The sequence below is a fragment of the Wolffia australiana genome, chromosome 1, assembly GCF_029677425.1.
Source record: "Wolffia australiana isolate 7733 chromosome 1, ASM2967742v1".
In the NCBI taxonomy this organism is placed as follows: domain Eukaryota; kingdom Viridiplantae; phylum Streptophyta; class Magnoliopsida; order Alismatales; family Araceae; genus Wolffia; species Wolffia australiana.
In genome coordinates, this window is record NC_135835.1 from 11,094,997 (window position 1) to 11,115,360 (window position 20,364).

The window sequence follows — 20,364 nt, forward strand, 5'->3', positions numbered from 1 at the left end:
ATGGATGGGTATTGAGAAGAAGACAACAACATTAAGTGTAAGGAACTCAGCAAAGATCTTTAAATCATACAAGGATAAAGGAAAAATAATGGTGCAAAGGAACCCCACAGTTATCTTTTGCTTATCAAATTTATTCAACAATTTGCAGCAAGAAACTTGATGGATTTCCTACTCACTTTCTTTCACTCTGCCAACAAATGTAGGAGAAATTTAAATTTTATTTTAACATGAATATTGGATTATCAATCCAAGGACATGGATGGATGGAGGAGAGCAAGACAGAGAGACAAATTACCCCTCAAATTTTCAGCTCGAAAAATTACTAGATTGTCTAATATTTTGATCTACAGTTCATGATGCAGAGGCGATTTCTGAAGGGGGAAAAATACAGTGAGTCGTGAACTGACTGCATCAATTTGTTGTTGAATTTACGAAAGTCTGGTAAAAATTGAATCCTATTCATGTTGATTTTAAAAGTCTCTTCATCATTAAGGCTGGGGGATGTACAACGGAGTAGGAGGGACTACACAGGACGGAAACGTCATTTCAAATACCCATCCCTCACAGATTCTGCAGTTTCGTTCCGTGAACATCCTTGGCAAAGGACAGGACGGATGACTGGACGGGGGGGGCCGGTTGTAAACCTACAGTAACAACGGGACGGGACGGGACGGATGACAGTAGTCAACGATGGAATGTGAAGTCAGTTATTGACCATTAGTTATCCACCTGGTCAACGTCACTGCCATATTCAACAAGGTAGGATGGCGACGTTGACGCAGCCATTTACCGTGGGCAGCATCCTACTGTCGAGATTTGTGGACTCGCCAGTCCACAGTATTAACGCCGACTCTGACTCTTCTAGAAACTTTCGTCGTGCTTGATCAATACTCCCACGGTCAACGCCATCAAAGATCCCGAAATCAGTCTTTACGAATCGCTATCCGCCACGTGTCAAGCAAACTCGGTCCTCATCATCACTTTTTTTATTTATTAATCAACCAATTAATGATCTCAGAGCCGGCCGAGCGACCATCTTTGGCACGTGGAATATTATTCAATTTCCACGGGGGGAAAAATCCGAATAAATTATCTAATTAAAATTCGGGTCGGCGGTTGACGAACGACTTTTTCCACAGACCACGTTTGACCCGGAGATCTGCTGGTCCCTCGCGTCCAGCCTCGTTTAACGGAGGCAGCGCGCTGGAGGGATAGCAACACGCCGGAGAGGATTGCTTTGACCGTTGGTTACGTTCTTAACGGGATCCGGCGGAACAAGTGCAACGCTGGTTGAGGTATAAATATTTCCTGAAGCTTCGGACTCGAAGATCGGAAAGTTTTGAAAGGAAGATGGCTTGCTCGGTGGCTATGGCAGGGTTGTCCCCGGCGTTCTCTCCTTCTCAGCGCAAGATCTCTCTCGCCTGCAAAGCTCCTTCGGAAACCCTAACATTGCAGAACGATCTCCGCGATCCAGCGGAATCGCCATCTCCATCATCATCAGCATCATCATCATCATCATCATCATCATCATCAATAACAACATCGTCGAGGACGGGGTTGAAGAGGAAGAGGCCTCTCAGCATACGCGTTCCACCGGCGCAGGCTTTCGATCAGACGGATAGATCTTGCCGCGGCGAGGCAGAGGTGGAGCTCGAGTCGCGGCGATTCGCCGTTTTCTGCAAGAGAGGGAGGAAGAGGATGGAGCTAGAAGATCGGTTCAATGTTCCTTCGGACAGCCACGGAGATTCGGAAACGGTAGGTTGATTGAATTATGATCGGTTTGAACGTTCTCGAGTCTAATTTCTCTCGCTTTCTCAGGCGTTCTTCGGGATCTTTGATGGTCACGGCGGCGCGGCCGCGGCTGAATTCGCGGCTACGAACATGGACAAGCACGTACTGCTTGAAATTTCCGCGGGCGGGCGGAGAAAGAGCGAAGGATGCGCTTACGCGGAAGCCGTTCGAGCTGGATATCTGAAGACAGACGCGGAGTTCTTGAACAAGCAGGTGCCCGGCGGCGCCTCCTGCGTCACCGCTCTTATCGTCAACGGCGATGTCGTCATCTCCAACGCCGGCGATTGCCGCGCGGTTCTGAGCTCCGCCGGCGCGGCCGAAGCTCTCACCTCCGACCACCGCCCCTCGCGGGAAGACGAACGCGATCGGATCGAGAGCCTCGTGAGTTTCAATCGAACCCTAGATCGAAGACCGCCAAGAATTGGGGGAAAATCAAAGAGTAGAATCTAACCCATCCTCTTCCTTCTTCTCTGCAGGGCGGCTACGTGGATTTCTGCCATGGATCGGTGAGGGTGAACGGTTCCTTAGCCGTGTCTCGAGGGATCGGAGACGGGCATTTGAAGCAGTGGGTGATCGCCGAACCAGAGACCAGAGTCTTCGCCATCGGGCCTGAATCCGAGTTCTTGATTCTCGCCTCCGACGGGCTTTGGGACAAGGTTAGTTCTGATCAACCCATCAATCGTTCTTCCCACGATGGATTGCGGATGAACGAAGAACATCACTTTCGATCTCTTTCTCCTTCTCCATCTAACTTGATCTTGTTGATCAGGTTTCGAACCAGGAGGCCGTGGATTTGGCGAGGCCTTTGTGCATGAAATCCAACAAACAGTCGCTGCTCTCCGCCTGCAAGAAGCTTGTTCATCTGTCGCTCGATCGCGGCTCGGCCGACGACGTGAGCGTGATGATCATCCGGCTGGGAGAGATGATCTGATCGAGACAAAATTCGAAGCAAACTCCCGGAGAAATTTGGGGGCAGTTCAAACTGTTCATCCAAGCTACAGAGAGGAGGGCGCTCTTCTTCCTTCTTCAATTTACAAGGCGCGGGGAAGAGGGTCGTATCAGTGGCTCGTGGCCAGTGCGGTGACGAGAAGGCCAAGAACCAAGAAGGGTTGAGCGCTCGCCTGTTCAAGCCAGAGGTTTTGAATTGGTCTTTGAACAATCGTTAATTCAATTAAAATTATTCAATTTTTTACCTGGTATTTGACGTCATACTTGATTGGGTCCTTCAGCAAGTACTGGAACTGCATTTGACCCATTCATGGTTTTGCATTTAGACAGAAAAAGAGAAATTACAGATATATATATATATATATAGAGAGAGAGAGAGAGAGAGGGATTACCTGAAAAATAATCTGGGGAATGACCAGCCCAACCAAGGCCAAAGCATAGTAGGTCTTCCCAGATGCAGCAAGATAACCTTGAATGATCATATGATAAAATTATAAAACTTTGTTAAGTAGAGAAAGATATTATTAAGGGTTTTGGTCCCATTCAACCTTACCTGCGACGGAAAGTTGGGTTATATCGATGCTACCAACACAGATCCACTTGGCCGCATCCACACCGAATGCCACAGGTAGAGACTAGACGAAAAACACGACGACGTTAATAAGATTAATCTCAGTTGTATGACGACGTTAATAAGATTAATCTCTGCATGGTTTAAAGGGCTGCGGCCAGGACGCGGGCCGGCCCTTCAGGGATTATGTGTATTTAACAATCATATCTATTTATCACATCAGGAGGGTCACCGATATTTATCATAAAACATAAATAAATTTAGGAGAGACCAACACCTGAAGACCCATGGCTCTGTCCCCTTCTATACTCTTGAAGTCGTTAACGATGGCGATCCCCAGCTGAAACATCGCAAATGTCGAAGTGATTGAGAGAGAATGAGATTATTAAGGAGGCTTTTTTTAGGGAAATTGATATTGAGGGTTGAAGAGGATGATGTGCATACACCGGCGATGCTGTACAGAAGGGTGAGAACAACAACGTCTAATGTGAGAGTACCAAACAGAGCCTGACCAGCCCACCTAGAGAGAGAGAGAGAAAAAAAAAAAGAGAATAAAGATGAGTAGTGAGCACCCAAAAGAGAGGAGAGGAGAGGAGAGAGAGAGGAGCATACCAAGGCAGACTGATGTAACTAGATCCAAGGGCAAAGTTTCCAATCCATCCATTTTGCTTGAGCTGCAGAATTAGAAATGTTAGAATTAATGATCAAGGGCACAACCCTCTCAGCTAGAACTCTAGTTCAAGGAGAATAAATATGAGGCGGTGTAAAAGGACAAGTATAATCTTCAATTGGAAATGTAAAAAGGGAAAAAAAGGAGAAAACCAACGATGAATTAAATAGTCAAACCTTCAGAGGAGGGGCAGAATATATGTACGAGAGCAAAGATCCTCCACAAGCCAGATAGAATATAATGGGGAAGTCATGCCCCGCCTGAAATAGGGAAAAATTTTTGTGTTACGTGTTTTTAGAAAGATTATTTTTCTATTTAATGGAGAAAAACATACCCACACATCCAACAGACCACCGATCCCAAGGCCGCCCAAGAGTAGCACCCAAATCTGGGTTATTACCTAGAAAGGAAGAATGAGGAGACGAGTAAATTGGATAATTTTTTTAGCATTAATTAATTTCATCTCTCCTCTTAGTAATTAATCCACCCCAATAATATCAGCAAAACCTAAGTAAATATCCAAGGAAAAAATCGAAAAATTAATTGGAAAAATAGAATATCACTGAATACCTCATTCTCTGATATCGCTCCCGATGGAATCGGACGATACGGCTCATTAATGGCATCTATTTCTCGGTCATACCAATCATTAATCGTCTGTAAACGATGGAAAACGGTGAAATAAACTTCAGAGTTCAAATCCGGAACTCAGCCTAGATAACATTAGTAACAGAAGCTACCTGCGTGTAACCAGTCAGGCATGGTCCTGACATAACCATGCAGAGAATTGATTTTGCAACATCCTCTACGCTCCAATTAAAGTTGCCTAAAAAAGTCAGAAAGGATGTGATTAAAGTCTTTCCAGCTTGATTCTTACCTCCCAATTGGGGATTTCATCTAACAATAATTGCGATGAGAAAAGAAATAGGAAGAAGAATATCCATAATTAAGGCATAGAGTCAAGATTAGCAAAAACATTAGCCGAAGTCAAGAGAACGGAGAAATCTAGGGGCACATAAAACTTCCAACTTAGATAAAAAAATTCGAAATAAAAGAGATGGATTGCTTCAGGTATTGCTCACGAAAGGAAAATAAAAAGCAGACAATTTACCGATTCATTTTCTGTCATTAAACGATATTTTTACTCACTGTGGCAACTTGTTTAGCATTTTCAGAGAAATCTCTCAATTGTGGTTCAGTAGTCATCGCGTTCTAGACAAAAATAAGAATTTGTACCAGAGGCTGCGGCTCCGCAGACCACTCCCCAGACTAATGGCGCCCAAGTGACAGGCTTTGTGAGTTGAAGACGAATCTTCCATTTATCCTGCATAGATGATCACCTTAAGCGCTTAGACCCTGACGTCAAGGAAGATTCCAAATGCGAATCTTCCATTAATTCTGCATTTTCAGCCTTAAGTTAAATGCGACTGTTCTTAAGACGTTTATAAAAAAAAAAAGCTGACTTTCTGAAGATTGTTCTTAAGACATTACGTCATGAGCAGACCGTTTTTTTACTGAAGCAGTCTGATTCGGTTGTTCAAACGAAGATGAACGGATCATGATCAAATACCCTAAAAAAATAAAATCTCTACCGTCTCCTTGGACGCGCCCTTAATACCCAATAGCTGGTTGAAGCTTGACCCTCCTGCCGGAGCCTTTTCCGGGGCGGTTGGTTTTACTGCACAGAAACACTGATCTTGTGAATAAAGATGAGACGATCGAAGGGTAAACCCATAATCAACCAGAAATCTCTAGATCAAATATTTCGAGATGCCGAGACCTTCGTTGGTGTCAGTTTCCGCCGCCCGTACATAAAATCCCCTTCTCCCTGCAATCAAATCAACCGTAAGCAAAGAACATAAACCAAAAATCGGACGCAAAAACCAAAGAAAAATGGAGTCACCCACTTGGGAAAGTAACAGAAGAAGAGTAGGAGAGTCTGGGGGAGTGGCACGAGGAGAAATTCCGGCTTGAAACGGGGACAGAAGCGAGATTGAGCAAAGATGCCATCTTTCCAAATCCGAGAACTCTCTACTGCTGTTGGCCGACCCTTGGCGATGTGGGATTTTGGCGAGGAGACAGCGAAAGCTCGAGCGCTTCATGGGATAACCTGTTCATCTAGCATCCTCGCACTTCTGTTCAGATGTCCTCTCGGAGTACCGTCGCTTAATCTGTTCCCCTTCTTTTCTTCTGCTCCAATGGGATTTAGACTATGGGTCTTTAATTCTTTTGGCTCCCACGTTCAATGAATCCTAAGGTGGTTGTTGTGGCTTTTTTTCATGAAATTGGCCAACAGGTCCAATGTAAAGTCTATACATCTTTGCTTCCTTAACTGTCTCTGATTCTCCCTCTCTTGCTCTTTTTTACGATTTCATATCTGTAAACTATCAGTTCCTCTCTCTCTCTTCTCATTGGAAATAATATTTTCAAATGTTGTGTAAGATGTCACTTCTCTCGAGAGGATCTTGAGGCACTTAGAGCAATAGACCAGCCAAAGAAGTCTCAATCGACGTGGATAATTCACTGCAGAAGCTTCAACCAAAAATAGCATTCATCGTGTATAAGGCGATGGAAATATATGTAGTCAGCATGTCAATCACACATTCCACTTCTCGCTCCATGTTCATAAATAGAACATGCTCATTATAGTGCACGTGTGATGCTTATAATGAAGTCCATGAATATGTGATCGGACTTCATGAATTATGATGATATCTACGAAGATCAATAGTCTTCAAGGACGTGTTCTAAATATTCTTATTCGAATGATACTAGAGAAGGACACTGAAATATCTAGATAGAATAACACTATCTAGCCTCACTCATATAATAAGTAAGGCCGGTCCCGTATCCATTAATGTGGAGATAAAAAGCATCATAAAAAACATTGAATCGAAGTACCTTTCCACATATCACATCTATGATTTCTTAGATCTTAGAACAAGACTAGCTGACGTTGCTTGAGTGTGCAACCTCTAAACGTATCCACGTGATCCTCAGCACGTTGGATCTCCTCCTTACCGTTGATGAGTCTTGTTCAATCTCCATCATTGTTGTTACGTCTTCCCGATCGCGTCGGAATGTGGGACGAAGGGGGAAGAAATGGAAGGCCTTGAAAAATTCTAGATTGAGTGAATTTCATTCAGACCCTTCCCCTATTAATACTTATTGGGTATTTTTTATCAAACATCACAAAACTTAAGTATATCTTCTAACGTCCAAAAGACTATTTGCGTGTGACCTTCTAAGCCCATGTATCAGTCTAATTAATGACTCTAAAGGTCCAATAACATTTATTGGCCTTTCAAATTAATTACCTATATCATCATATAGATTAATTAACAGCAGATCGATTTAACACAATCGATAGATTGAGTTTCCACCATGTGGGTGCCAAGCTATACCTCGTGCTCTAGAAGATACAAAAAAGTATACATATCGACTCACTCTTGGAACATGTTCGTCATCGATTACAGTGGACGTATAATCTCTCATCCACTTGACACTCTTTGGATGACTTAGGGTATGACCAACTTCAAATCCTAATCGGTCTTCCAAGTTAGTACTAATGCATTTCAAAATCATCAAAGAAATCTTCTCTCGATATTTCATTGTCTTGGCCAAGGACTTCATCACATCGTCTTCCTTGAACATACACCTCTTATATTGAGGGCAGACAATCCCATCTTGACCACTCAATCATCTTCATTAACTTATTGATGTACCGAATAAAGACTATTTATAATCCCATGATTAGGGACATGTGGGTCATAGTCAAAGTACAATTGTTCATCCACGAAGCGTCTTTGGTGTCTCAGGTCTAAGGACTACTTAGACAACCATGACAACAACCAACTTGATTAACAATTTGAGATAATATCATTCAGGTATTGGTACGGATCAATTTTGTTAACTCTTTCCACTAAAAAGCACCCTGATGGAAATGTTCCTTAATTAATTCTTAATTTTTGTATATGGTTTCTCTTCCTTATGGTGAAGACTCCAAAATAAAGTAATATTTTACCTTAGTGGCAGATGAGTTTTGTGTTAGAACCTAAAGTCGGCAGAATGATAGGGATAGGTAATACTAAATCAAAAGCTCTAGTGGACATAAAAAATATGAAGACATTGGGAAAGATATCCTTATTTGGTTTGTAATAAAATCGCAAACTTGAATATTTTCAAAAATGAAAAAATTTGAGCATCAGTGGAATGGCGTGACCATGGAATAGAGTGAGAGCAAGTTCACATTCTTCATCATTTGTGCAAATAATGAAGATACTGGCATCATACTATGCATAGCAACATGCGAGTCTTCCTTGAGCAAGTATAGTAGTGCATAACACATTCTTCAGAATGTTCAAAGATGGAAAAGCAAAAATCCATAGAAAGCTGCAGTCTATATGCAAAATTTTTGCTTACAATTATTACTGAAACATCTACAAATCAAATTTATTTGTTATGGATAACTTCCCATTGGATCGATGATCAATGGACTATAAGTGAAGATGTTTTGAACTCAGAAGACTGTTTTGGTCAACATTCAAAGGAGATGATGAACAACATATAATGGATATTATGTGGCTGTCAAGCCAATCACACCGCCATGTTTATTCAAGTTCAATGAATAAAATATTACGTTCATTATTATTCCAGTGTGACGATTATAATAAAATCCATGAATATGTGCAATGACATAGTGAATTATGATGAGATCATAATATAATGATCAGTAGTCTATAAAAATGTATTCTAAATATTCATATTTGATGGATAGTTGAGATGGGCATTGAATTATCTAGATAGAATAACACTAACTGATCCTATTTATATAATAAGTACAATTGATACTTTTAGTGTAGCGACACTACCGACATATAGTGGGTGCTCTTTGGAGAAAGAGTTCACTAAATTGATCCGTATGAATCCCTAAATGATATTATACCTAAACATTAATCAGGTTGATTCATTTTACGGTTGTATAAGTGATCCACTGACCTAAGGCACTAAGGACATCTCACAAACAGGCGACTTCATTTTGACTACAACTTACGAGCATCTAATCATGGGATTTAAACAAGTCATGGCTCGGATGTAGAGAGAAACTCACTGAAGTGATTGAGTGATCAAGACGGGATTATTCGCCCTTGGTACTAGAGGAGATTGACTAAAGGAGATAATACAAAAAAATTCTGGCCAAGGTAGTGCAGAAAATGTTCTCTAATGATTCTCGTTATGCATCAATACTGATCAAATGACAGATTAGGGTTCGACTATAAACCATACCCTAAGTCATCCATGAGTCTCGCATAGATGATGGACTATGCATATATGGTAACTGATGGTGGTAAAGGTTTTATGAGAGAGTTCAAACACTAATCGGTATCTTCTAGAGCACAAGATGTAGCTTGGCACCTCATGGTTGAAAATTTAACTTATCGACTAGGTTAAATCGATCCATATGTTGATATAGTTGATAAATAAGGTTGTCTAATAATTTTTGTTGGGCGACTTAAGTTATTAACTATATGTTGGTACATGGGCCTACAGGGTCAGACACATAAGATCACAAGGGCATTGATGAATATATTTTACTTTGTAGTTTTTGAGAGAACTTAATTAAAATATAAATATGGAAGGGGTACTCATTTCAAGCACCCACTCTAGCCATAATTTAGAGCCCCCTTTCTCCACTCTCTTCTATGCTCGACCACGGAGAGTGTCTTCATTATGAAAAGATCTTCAAGATTTTCAAGGAGAGTTGAAGAAGATGAGGTGGAGATCTAAGTACCGCATGATCACGTGGATACTTCTAGAGGCCGAACATGTGAACGTCTCCAAAACGATCTCAACTAGAGCATGTCAAGGGTGGAACAAATTTCCCACGAGGTACATATGATGTATGCTTTCATAAATTGAATAAAAATCGATTCACATACTTTTGCATCATGGAAATAATGGTTGAACCAATGCACAAAACCCAACAATGGTACTAGGATGTTTTCCAGCCCCAGCGGTGTCCAACGCCAACGCCAGACGCATCGCTAGGCGGTAGCCTTGGCGACGGTCGCACACGTCTGCACATGGCCAGCGGCGTGCAAGCACAAGCAAAGACGCATTCGGAGCTTGAGCGGGCCCACACAAAGCCGTGTGCAAGCCCGGGCGCACCGCAGCTCTGCGCGACCGCTAGCGGAAAGCTGCTTGTGCATGTTGTGTAGGACCGGGGGAGCCGCGGGACACCGTCGACGTCTCCCAGTCATCCTCCGCACGAGACAAGGGCGCCTGCATGGGTGGACCACCACTTGGGGCTAGACCTGGTTGTATCCGATCCGACTTCGGTGGCAGTTCAAAGCCGCCAATGATCGGGTCGACCGAGTCAAAACCGTGTCACTCGGGTCGATCGGATTGGACCGAGGTCGCGTAGTCGGGTCGCTGGGTCGGATCCGGGTCAACCGGATCGGGTGGTCAATTGGATCCGGTTTTATTAACTAACTTGTGACACACCTATAATAATTTGTGGCAACATTACATCAAATTTAGGTTTCCTTTTTCATTGTCCTCTGCGGAGCGTCAAATACCAAACTGTTATTACTTTGGGATTTAATGACCAAATTTTTTCAATTTTCTTCGTTTCGAGTTTGTCGAATGATGATCACTGATTCTTTTTTACCCCTTTTATTATTTATAATAAGTGACATAAAATATTTATTACTTATTTTCATTTATCAAAGAAATCTGAACAAGAAATTCCTATTTTTTCATTAATTTGTGATCATTATTAACAAAGACAATTTGCTACTTATTCACTTCCATTTATAAAAAAACTCAATAAACACAATAATAACTATTAAATTTAGTAGTAAAAACTAAACTTACTCCTCATTTTCCTTCATATCACCAGGTGTCACACGGTCAAATCTCGAGCTAGGTCTCTTGCTCGAATCTAATGTGTGTCGTCCTTGGTGCTCGGAGCAAAACACTGAGGAGCCTTGATCTCTTGCAACAGAAGTCTTTACAATTGCTTAAGATCGCATAGAAGGGGTTAGAGGAGATGGTGGGGATGTAGCCCCATAAAGGAATATGGTCATTCCATTAATATCATAGAAAGGTTACATTGTAGTCGGGGCAATTGCATGGGGGAAGACAAGGGGTGATACAAAGGAACGAGATGAGGCGCCACACGCCAGGGTAGTGTCGCCTCTCCGCCTCAAGGCCGCTGCTCCGCGCGCGCGTGCTCGCTATGCCTATATGCCCGCGGGTCGGACGCCGCGCGCCTGCAGGCGTGGCGATCACACACGCTGCCCTGCCTTGGCGATCACACACGCCACCAACACCCACGCTGACACCTTCGCGCGCAGTCTGCGTGACGCCACTGCATTCAGCGCCTCAAGCTGGGCGCTGCGTGTCTAGCACTACCTGCGGGGACGCCGTGCGCCCCCATGCTGCCTCGGTGCTCTCGGTGCGCCACTTGCCTTAGTCTCCTAGCGAGACGTCTCCCAACCGCACGCCTCGCACGCACAATGCGTGCGCTGCCCGCGCGGTCGCTGTGCGGCACCCTGCACAACTGCGCATACTGCACTCGCGGCACGTTGCCTGCCTTGCGCCTCCAGCGCCCACAGCGGTACTTCTCCTACTGAGCGGCACTTGGGGCTGGCGCATAGCGCTTGGCGCGCTCGCTCATGCCTGTCGCCCTGCGCGCCCAACATGCGTGGACTTCACCTGATCCGTTGCGCCTTAGGCGCGAATGGGTACGCGCATCGTCCGCGGTGTATCACCAGATGTGGGGAGGATGGCCTGAAAGATCAGGTTGGGCATCGCTACCCTTAGTGCGTGTAGCACCAAAGTATGACTCAGTCCTTAAATGTTTTGAGTCTAACATAAACACGCCCTCCCAATAAGCACACATGCCTCTGGGCAGGGAATGCCGCCTAATTAGAGGCCTAACACCAGGTGCTATTATTACAAATATAAGAAATCATAATCTGATGTACCAACTATTTTCCCTCTCGAAACCAGCCCTAAAATGGATGAAATAACAGGCTATTGGGCCGGAGTAAGAAGACAACCAGGCCCAAAACAGGCCCATTAAGCGTATCCGCGCGAAGGTGGGGGTAGGTAAGGAGTAGGGTTTGACATTTTGGACTGGGGACTGGTCGGACCAAACCAAACGGGGATCGCCGGTCCACCATTTTAGGGCGGACCGGTTGGTCGGGCCAGATCCGGTCCGATGGTCAAACCGGACCAGGAAGAACTAAATATTTAATAAAAAATAATATATTTTTTGATCCCCCTTCCCCCACCCCCTGGTCGTGGTCCCCTCTCCCCCCTTCTCCAGTCGTGCTCTCTCTCACGCTCGTGTTCTCTCTCACGTGCTCTCTCTCTCATGCTCTCTCTCTCTCTCACTTGTTCTCTCTTGCAAGCTCTCTCTCTCCTGTTCTCTCTCTCTCTCACGCTCTCCTCTCCCGTTCCCTCTCTCTCTCACGCTCTCTTCTCTCTCCCCCATTCTCTCTCTCTGGAACGCTCTTCTCTCCCGTTCTCTCTCTCTCACTCTCTCTTCTCTCTCCTATGTTCTCTCTCTCTCTCTCACACACTTTCTTCTCTGCCGTTCTCTCTCTCTCTCTCTCGCACGCTCTCTTCTCTGCCGTTCTCTCTCTCACTCACTCTCCCTTCTCTCTCCCGTTCTTTCTATCTCTCACGCTCTCTTCTCTGCCGTTCTCTCTCTCTCTCACGCTCTCTTCTCTGCCGTTCACTCTCTCTCTCTGGCGCTCTCTTCTCTCTCTCCCGTTCTCTTTCTCTCTCTCACTTTCTCCTCTCTCTCCCGTTCTCTCTCTCTCTCTCTCACTTTATCCTCTCTCTCCCGTTCTCTCTCTCTCTCTCTCTCACTTTATCCTCTCTCTCCCGTTCTCTCTCTCTCTCTCTCACTTTATCCTCTCTCTCCCGTTCTCTCTCTCTCTCTCACTTTATCCTCTCTCTCCCGTTCTCTCTCTCTCTCTCACTTTATCCTCTCTCTCCCGTTCTCTTCTCTCTCTCGCTCTCTCCTCTCTCACTCCCGTTATCTGTATCTCGCACACTCTCTTCTCTCTCCCAATATCTCAGTCTACTTTTGTAGTATTCTTTTACTTTTTCTTCTTTATTACCTTTGTCCTACTATTTTCCCTCTTTCTCCCGATTTTCTTGTTACTCATTATGTTTCTTCGCCTTCTTCAGTTTCATCTTCCTGTCTTCCCATCTCCTTCTCTTTTTGATCTGTTTCTTTTATTCTTCTTTTCATTTTTCAAGATGGGTTTTACAAGTGACTTTGCAATAAATTTCCCAATTTGACGAGAAATAGATGAAAAATGAAAGAAGGGAGGGTAAGGAAGATGAAAAGATAATGAGTAAGGAGATTTTATCCTCTTTTATCCTCTTTCCCAATTTCATCTCCTCTGCCTTACCCTGTCTTCCCAATTTAACGGACCGGACAAGACCGGACCGGGACGGGACCGGGACGGGACCGGGACTGGGACCGGGACGGGACCGGGACTGGGACCGTCAAACCCTAGTGAGGAGGGTAAGGCAGCCGTTAAATCAGAGGCGATGACCTCATAGCAAGATTTTCTCTCTTCTTCGCAGCTTCCCCCCGGCCGGGGCGGCGCTCCTCGTCAGCTAGATAATGGCGGTGGCAGGGAGCTCCGCCGGCGACGGCGGCGGCGACGGCGGCCGCCGCCAGAATCTAGCGGCGCTGAGGGCGGCGGCGATTCCGCCCTATATGAAGGCCGTGTCGGGTTCTATGGGGGGTATCGTCGAAGCTTGCTGTTTGCAACCGATTGATGTAATCAAGACGAGATTACAGCTCGATCGATCGGGGAATTACAGGGGAATTCTTCACTGCGGGAATACTGTGTGCCAGACTGAAGGTGTTCGTGCGCTGTGGAAGGGGCTTACCCCTTTTGCTACTCACCTCACTCTCAAGTACGCGCTCCGTATGGGTTCGAATGCGCTGTTTCAGTCTGTGCTCAAGGACTCGGAAACTGGATTTATTAGCCATCGAGCGAGGATAATGTCCGGGTTTGGTGCTGGCGTCCTTGAAGCTCTTATCATTGTCACCCCTTTTGAGGTAAGATTCGTCATTCGGCTTCGTGGTTGGTCTTTTTTGATTCGTACTAAATGATAGTGTTTTTGTGCTTATGGTTCATTATCTCATAATTAATAGATCTCTTCGTTTGGAATTGCGCTCTGTGAGCTGTAATTGCTGTTCTCTGTTTGTTTGAATGTATACTCAGTTTTACTTGATTATATGTCAAAATGTAATTATGTATTACTCGCTGTTTTCGCATCATGATACCGTTTCCCATTCCTCAACAGTTCAAGTTGGCTGGTTCCTTCCAAGTTTTATTTCTTTATGACGCTGAGGTGACTTTCACGTAATAATTTGTGCTGAAGAATGACTTATTTCATTATACAACTTGTTGTTTTTTCATCGCCTGAATTCCGCATCCGAAAATATTGTAATTACACTCATTGGGTCAAAGTAATTGGTAAAAGTCTCTCCTCATCGCATCAGAATTGTGAACCGAATTTGATTATAGGAATGCCTTTAGACTTTTGGGTTCTGTGGATCGAGCTGGTTAATGCGGCTTCTTTGTAAATGAATTGAGAACGGTGCCATATTTCATCGTTTGCTTACCACACCTGCACATGGATCAAATGAATGGCATCCAGCTATCTGGTTGAGGATACGACCCCAGTTGTATCTAGCGGCATTTTAGTCATATGGGACCAGAAGAGGGCGTTTCTATAATTTTATCTGCCAGAGGTATTTGGGTATATTCCCTTTTAGTGTACAAGGCGAAGTCCATACTGCCTCTTTATGGGCGTCATCCATTCCCCCTTATTCCCTCTCCTTGCTTCATGACGATGATCTTTGTTCTGATCTTCTCCCTCTCTTCTCATTCTCTCCCAGATAATAGCCTTGTTTCTTACCGGACTAAAAGAGGTAGGAAGTAAAATATTGGTGTTGATTTCGACTGTCTAGAGAGGAATTATGGTAGAGTCCTCGCTCCCGCTAATGTAAAAAGATACTTCAGAATGAAACCTCAAACAAGTATGGCCTTCGGTCTAGTCAAAATATCCAGGAAATGAAACACAGGGAGAGATTTGGTGAGGGGAAGGAGGGACAAGAGGGTGCCGGCGCCTCAGGTGGAGTCACTCTGCGCAGCTAACCCCTCGAGCATTCCATTGCCTGGAGGAGAAGGGCAGGAGAGAGAGAGAGAGAATGAAGTAGGTTAGGGTTCGGGAAAGGTTCAAGGGGGGAAGGGAAGGAGAAGAGCGTACCACTTTGATGACTGCCGTCTTCCCCGTTGCTTCCCCCTTTTTCCACCGAGCGCGCCTCCGTAATCTCTGCCCTGATGGGCTCCGTTGAAGGTCGTGGGCCCTCTTGTGGCCCACGTCGTTTCCTCTGGTAGACCCGTAGTGGGGTCCTAACAAATTATTGGAGGATAACGTTGATACAAACCCCGCCCCTTCTGTGTAGGCTGGTATTTTGGTCCTTTCTTGCTTTCCTGCATTTCCCTGCTTAAATAGATGTAGCCCCCCTCAGGAGGCTAGCGGAGATTCATCACTAAGTGTTGTTTCCTTTCTCTGTCTCTCTCTGTGAAGTTCCATTCCTCTGCTTCTGCTCTCCAGGTGACGTTCTTCTCACCGTCCTCATCTTCCTCTCATCCTCTTGTCCTGATGAAGTTTTTACTGCGGGCCGTTCTCCCTCCCAACTCCGTCTCTCTCCCTCCGTTGTTCTTAAGTCGGGGATCAATCTTAATTCACCAATATTTCAAGGTACATTTAAGCAGGATCGAATGCCAATCCTGCTGGCACTACGTTTTCTCCAAAGTTTCAGCCTGCGAAGATTTGAACTCTTCTATAGCTAGATTTCTTGCGGATGGTAGGAGCAAGTGCGCAGATGATGGCAGGAGCTCATGACTGGACCATGGCTTGGCACAACCACAGCTGGATCATTCGCTGGGCGTAGTTGGATGGTGGCTAGACCAATGGTTTTTTTTTTTTTTTGAAGTAAATGGCTGGACCAATGGCTAGACCGCTGCTCAGCCACATGGTTGGACTGTGGTTCAATTGAGGCTGAACCTGGCAGGCCGAGCACCGATTTCACCACAATTGGGCAAGTGACATGTCCTGAATGAGCATCTTCTTCATGGGCCCAAGATGTTGCTCGATGATTTTGCGATGTTTGGTGGGCTGTGCAACGTTAACCAACATGACCACTTGGCCTTCAAGACATTTTAGCCTGTCCAGGCGATGGGGAGCTCGGATACTAATGATAAGACCTTGATTGGTGTGATATCAAAATATACGTTGAATTGATATAGTGAGGAACATGACCCATGATTTAGGATCAATCCAGAGGGGGGAAACAGAGAGAATAAAGAAACCATGTTCTGCATTAAGAACATTACAGAGGCAGAAGAGAGGGAGAGACTGGTTGCGAGTGCGTCACCATGGAGATAGAGGGGACAAACATAATGAATGTTGAGAGAGAGAGAGGATCACGAGAACTGAACTTCAATATCTTCTTGGCTGCCCTCCTAAAGGGATGCCTCCCTATTTAAAGTGAACATTCAGGGAAAGCAAGAATACCCCTAATTGGTGAAATTGCTTCAAATACACCCGAAGAAGGGTCAGGGATCATGTCATCCCAACGGTGGACGATGATGATTACAATAGGATGAATCTACTCCACTGGGGGCTCTGCGCTGTCTCCTCCACCTTGCCTTTCTCACACCATTGTCAACCTTGCTATGGCGATTTTCCTGATAGTGGTGACTGTATTTTTCCCAGAGACTTGAAGCTTTAGGGAGAACCGGTCAGGAAACACTAACCTCCTTTTAGATTCTATTCTTCTCCCACCACCTCCTACGGAAAGGTTTTCTTTATTAAAGTAAAACACGCTAGGTGAGAACTTTACCCAGGCCGGAGGACGATAGTTTCGGCAGGACTTTTGCAGTGGTGTGGCTGGAAACCTTGCTCTGATACCATTGATAGAATACTTCTAGTTTCTATCATGAAGGAACTAGAAGTGCTGGAAGGAAGCCTGTGGGTTCACCATGGTGGACGAAGGATCCCGCTTTTCCCTTGAAACTCCCTGTGAGTTTTTCAATTATCTCCCTTGATCTTGCCTGTGGCATGGAGAAAGAAGCGACGGAGGAAGAGATTTGCAAACATTTGATGGGTCATCTGTACAGAGGGCCAGTGGTGAGGATCAAAAGATGGAGGGACGGTGGTATTATCGCCTGGGAGAATGCCAGTTGGTTCTTAATTCCCACTTGCCAAAGCTTTGATCTTAACCTCACCTCTATCCGGTGGTGGGGCTCAGATGATGGTCATTCATATCATCATCTGGCATCCTTGTTCATATCTCTAGATGGAATTATTCTTTTACTTCTGGGGTTCATGACCTGGCGTTCGTTGCATTTTGATACTATACATTGATTCCGTCAACCAGTCTGTCATATCCTCACATCGTTGTCATACGGCATGATCATCCAAACATGCAGAAGAATCCTACCGTGGGCTTCGGCCTCCATAGGCTGTTTTCTTGTCGGCCCACTAGAGATGATGAGAGGATTATTTCAACTGACAAATAGTATCCTTGTACGAATTATTTAAAAATTTTAGATGCACCCATCATTACGCATAAACAAAAACCGGTTTCATGCTTCCTGTTTGAAACCACATCTGGGATACAAAACCAGGTTTGGGGGCGAATATCGTCGAATCACACCGACAAGATAATACGCAATATTTTCATCTTTATTACGGAACGTCGGCGTCGCTGAACCTCATTCCATTGGATGAGCTAGATTTGGCATCGATGAAGATCGTTAAGATCTTATCGAATTAATGAAGCATGTGATAGTCAACAAATTCCACTAACGAGGGTATTTCAATGGGTATCAAAGCGACGTTATTTCTATCCACATCTCTCGTCCTGATCCTGAGAAGCTTCGCATCTCGGAAAGCGGAAAAACCGACGAATCTTCCTAGAAGAATATTAACAATCCCGCCGACAAAATTTATTAAATTGAAAATAATTGCGCATTGTTTTTATGCAGGTGGTGAAGATCAGGCTGCAGCAGCAGAAAGGTCTCAGTCAGGAGCTGTTAAAGTACAAAGGACCGGTACATTGCGCGAGGACGATTCTACGGGAGGAGGGTGTACTCGGGCTGTGGGCCGGGGCGGCGCCGACGGTTATGCGCAACGGCACGAACCAGGCGGTTATGTTCACCGCGAAGCACGCCATCGACGTGGTGCTCTGGGACAAGCACGAGGGCGACGGGCGCGTGCTGCAGCCGTGGCAGTCCATGGTGTCGGGGTTCTTAGCCGGGACGGCCGGGCCGGTCTGCACCGGCCCGTTCGACGTGGTCAAGACCCGGCTCATGGCCCAGAACCGGTCCGACCCCGGCCCCACCAAGTACTCGGGCATGGTCCACGCCATCCGCACCATCCACGCCGAGGAGGGCCTGCGCGCTCTCTGGAAAGGCCTCCTCCCCCGGCTCATGCGCATCCCCCCCGGCCAGGCCATCATGTGGGCCGTCGCCGACCAAGTCACCGGCTTTTACGAGCGAACACACTTCCACGCCCCCCTCTGAACCGCCCCGGACGCCACTCATTCATTTTTTTTTCCTTTTCCCCTCCTTTTAATAAAATTTTAAAAATGGTCACCTTTCCGCGGCTTGCGTTTGCCGTGGCGACTGCCCCGCATACGGGCAACCGCTTTTGCGGCGGCCCGCCGCCATTTTCCCTTGGTGCATGTACCCACGAAAATACAAAACGGCGCGAGTCCCGCGACCGCCGCCGGCCTTCTCTGGTCGTGGGGCCGGCCACGTCGCCCCCCACCCCCAAGCAGTGTATAAATAAAGATTTCCCCCCGGCGGGAGAATCCAAGCCATGGGTGGCCTTCTTCTTCCTGTTCCTGATCCTAGCCCGAGCTGGGTCCGCCGGCGGTGCGTCGGGAGAGGCGCCTTCGGCACGGTCAGCCTCGCCGCCGACCGAGCCACCGGCGCCATCTTCGCCGTCAAGTCCGTGAAGATCGACGGCGGAGGCGCCGGGCTCCGCTCCCTCGAGAACGAGATCGAGATCCTACGGTCGGTACGGTCGCCCTGGATCGTCTCCTACCTCGGCGACAGCACCACCACCGAGCCCCCCTCCGGCGACACCTTCCGGAACCTCCACCTGGAGTACCTCCCGGGGGGCTCCGCCGCGGCGCTCCCCGAGCCCCGCCGCGCTGAGCCCGCGGTCCGCGGCTACGCGCGCTGCGTGGCCAGCGCGCTGCGCCACCTCCACGGCCGCGGGCTCGTCCACGGCGACGTCAAGGGGGGGAACGTGCTGGTCGGCCCCGGCTGGGGGGAGGCCAAGCTGGCCGACTTCGGCTCCGCCTGCCCGGTCGGCTCCGCGGACCGCTGGCTCGGGACGCCGCTCTGGATGGCCCCGGAGGTGGTCCGCGGCGGCGCGCCCTCCCCGGCCGCCGACGTCTGGTCCTTGGGGTGCACCGTCATCGAGCTGCTCACCGGGAAGCCCCCCTGGACCGTGGGCGAAGCCGAGGGTGCTGGCCACGTGTTGCTCCGGATCGGACTGGGGGACCAGGTCCCGAGTTGCCCCTCCGAGTTGTCCTCCCCGGGACGGGATTTTCTCGCCCAGTGCCTCAGACGGGACCCGGCGGAGCGGCCCTCTTCCGAGGACCTGCTCCGTCATCCGTTCCTCTCCGGGATGTCCCCCCGGAGCGTCAACGACTGGACGACGTTCGCCGTCGACTCGGAGGAAGAGGACGACGAGTCTGATGACGGCGCGGTCGGCCCCGCGGGGGAGGAGCTCAAGGGGAATTTAAGGGGCCTGGCTTCCTCCGACGGGGACGCCGCCTGGGATGACGATGACGATTGGGAGGAGGTCAGGGACGGCGCCGGCCCCGACGGAACGCGCGGCGGCGAGATCGCCGCCGCCGTCGAAGGCAGCTGCGGCGGAGAACGGCGTTGGAGTTACCGCCACGCAAGCAACTGCGGCGGGAATCTTGCCGGAGACGCGACGGCGCGGGCCCGCCTCCCCCGCCGGCGCCGCCCTCTTACTTATGCCGTAGCGCATTATTGCTACGGCCATTTGTTACTAATTCGTTCTCAATTTTTATTCGATTTTCAACCACAACGGTCTCCCAATTAATCACGAAACTAGGATATATATTAAGGAATTAATGAGAACAGTTTTAAAAGATGGGGAGATATATATATTTAATTTTCCGTCAAGCCTGCTATGTCGGCCCAGTAGGAATTGGCCCAGTACGCGTTGCGGGCCCGGGTAGAGGTCTTTCCATCGGACGGTGGAGGAAAGTCTGCAGAGAACGGAG

The 20,364-nt window shown here is 47.0% G+C and overlaps 4 protein-coding genes and 1 long non-coding RNA gene across 5 annotated transcripts; 3 read left to right on the plus strand and 2 right to left on the minus strand.

Annotated features, from left to right (window-relative positions):
* Nucleotides 1-1,316: 1,316 nt before the first annotated feature.
* On the plus strand, nucleotides 1,317-2,983 carry LOC144706319 (putative protein phosphatase 2C 53). The gene is made up of 4 exons (XM_078579221.1): nucleotides 1,317-1,755; nucleotides 1,819-2,172; nucleotides 2,268-2,447; nucleotides 2,561-2,983. Exons 1-4 carry the CDS (start codon nucleotides 1,351-1,353, stop codon nucleotides 2,720-2,722), a joined length of 1,101 nt encoding a protein of 366 aa, XP_078435347.1. The 5' UTR covers nucleotides 1,317-1,350; the 3' UTR covers nucleotides 2,723-2,983.
* Nucleotides 2,734-6,123, minus strand: G4 (UbiA prenyltransferase family protein). Its single transcript, XM_078579208.1, has 15 exons — nucleotides 5,888-6,123; nucleotides 5,761-5,808; nucleotides 5,573-5,658; nucleotides 5,217-5,304; nucleotides 4,721-4,806; nucleotides 4,551-4,637; nucleotides 4,315-4,380; nucleotides 4,157-4,240; nucleotides 3,923-3,984; nucleotides 3,755-3,830; nucleotides 3,588-3,650; nucleotides 3,293-3,374; nucleotides 3,132-3,208; nucleotides 2,985-3,032; nucleotides 2,734-2,912 (listed from the first exon to the last, which is right to left on the minus strand). Exons 1-15 carry the CDS (start codon nucleotides 5,988-5,990, stop codon nucleotides 2,850-2,852), a joined length of 1,119 nt encoding a protein of 372 aa, XP_078435334.1. The 5' UTR covers nucleotides 5,991-6,123; the 3' UTR covers nucleotides 2,734-2,849.
* A 7,446-nt stretch (nucleotides 6,124-13,569) lies between these two features.
* On the plus strand, nucleotides 13,570-18,697 carry MSFC1 (Mitochondrial substrate carrier family protein). Its single transcript, XM_078579233.1, has 2 exons — nucleotides 13,570-14,076; nucleotides 18,083-18,697. The coding sequence occupies exons 1-2, from the start codon at nucleotides 13,633-13,635 to the stop codon at nucleotides 18,617-18,619; spliced, it is 981 nt and encodes a 326-aa protein (XP_078435359.1). The 5' UTR covers nucleotides 13,570-13,632; the 3' UTR covers nucleotides 18,620-18,697.
* On the minus strand, nucleotides 15,049-17,269 carry LOC144706336 (uncharacterized). The gene is made up of 2 exons (XR_013582233.1): nucleotides 15,294-17,269; nucleotides 15,049-15,201 (listed from the first exon to the last, which is right to left on the minus strand). It is a non-coding gene; the product is annotated as an uncharacterized LOC144706336 (long non-coding RNA).
* Nucleotides 18,698-18,917: 220 nt separating the features above from the next.
* On the plus strand, nucleotides 18,918-20,180 carry LOC144700237 (mitogen-activated protein kinase kinase kinase 17-like). Its single transcript, XM_078571739.1, has one exon. The coding sequence runs from the start codon at nucleotides 18,918-18,920 to the stop codon at nucleotides 20,178-20,180; it is 1,263 nt and encodes a 420-aa protein (XP_078427865.1).
* Nucleotides 20,181-20,364: the final 184 nt, after the last annotated feature.

Coding starts and splice junctions, on each gene's coding strand:
- LOC144700237 (XM_078571739.1), top strand. CDS start 18,918: ATGGGTGGCCTTCTTCTTCCTGTTCCTGATCCTAGCCCGAGCTGGGTC.
- G4 (XM_078579208.1), bottom strand. CDS start 5,990: ATGGCATCTTTGCTCAATCTCGCTTCTGTCCCCGTTTCAAGCCGGAAT. Junction 5,809..5,887: donor TTCTTCTGTTACTTTCCCAA/GTGGGTGACTCC, acceptor ATTTGATTGCAG/GGAGAAGGGGATTTTATGTA. Junction 5,305..5,572: donor AGGGCGCGTCCAAGGAGACG/GTAGAGATTTTA, acceptor TCATCTATGCAG/GATAAATGGAAGATTCGTCT.
- LOC144706319 (XM_078579221.1), top strand. CDS start 1,351: ATGGCTTGCTCGGTGGCTATGGCAGGGTTGTCCCCGGCGTTCTCTCCT. Junction 1,756..1,818: donor GCCACGGAGATTCGGAAACG/GTAGGTTGATTG, acceptor TCGCTTTCTCAG/GCGTTCTTCGGGATCTTTGA. Junction 2,448..2,560: donor CCGACGGGCTTTGGGACAAG/GTTAGTTCTGAT, acceptor CTTGTTGATCAG/GTTTCGAACCAGGAGGCCGT.
- MSFC1 (XM_078579233.1), top strand. CDS start 13,633: ATGGCGGTGGCAGGGAGCTCCGCCGGCGACGGCGGCGGCGACGGCGGC. Junction 14,077..18,082: donor TCATTGTCACCCCTTTTGAG/GTAAGATTCGTC, acceptor GTTTTTATGCAG/GTGGTGAAGATCAGGCTGCA.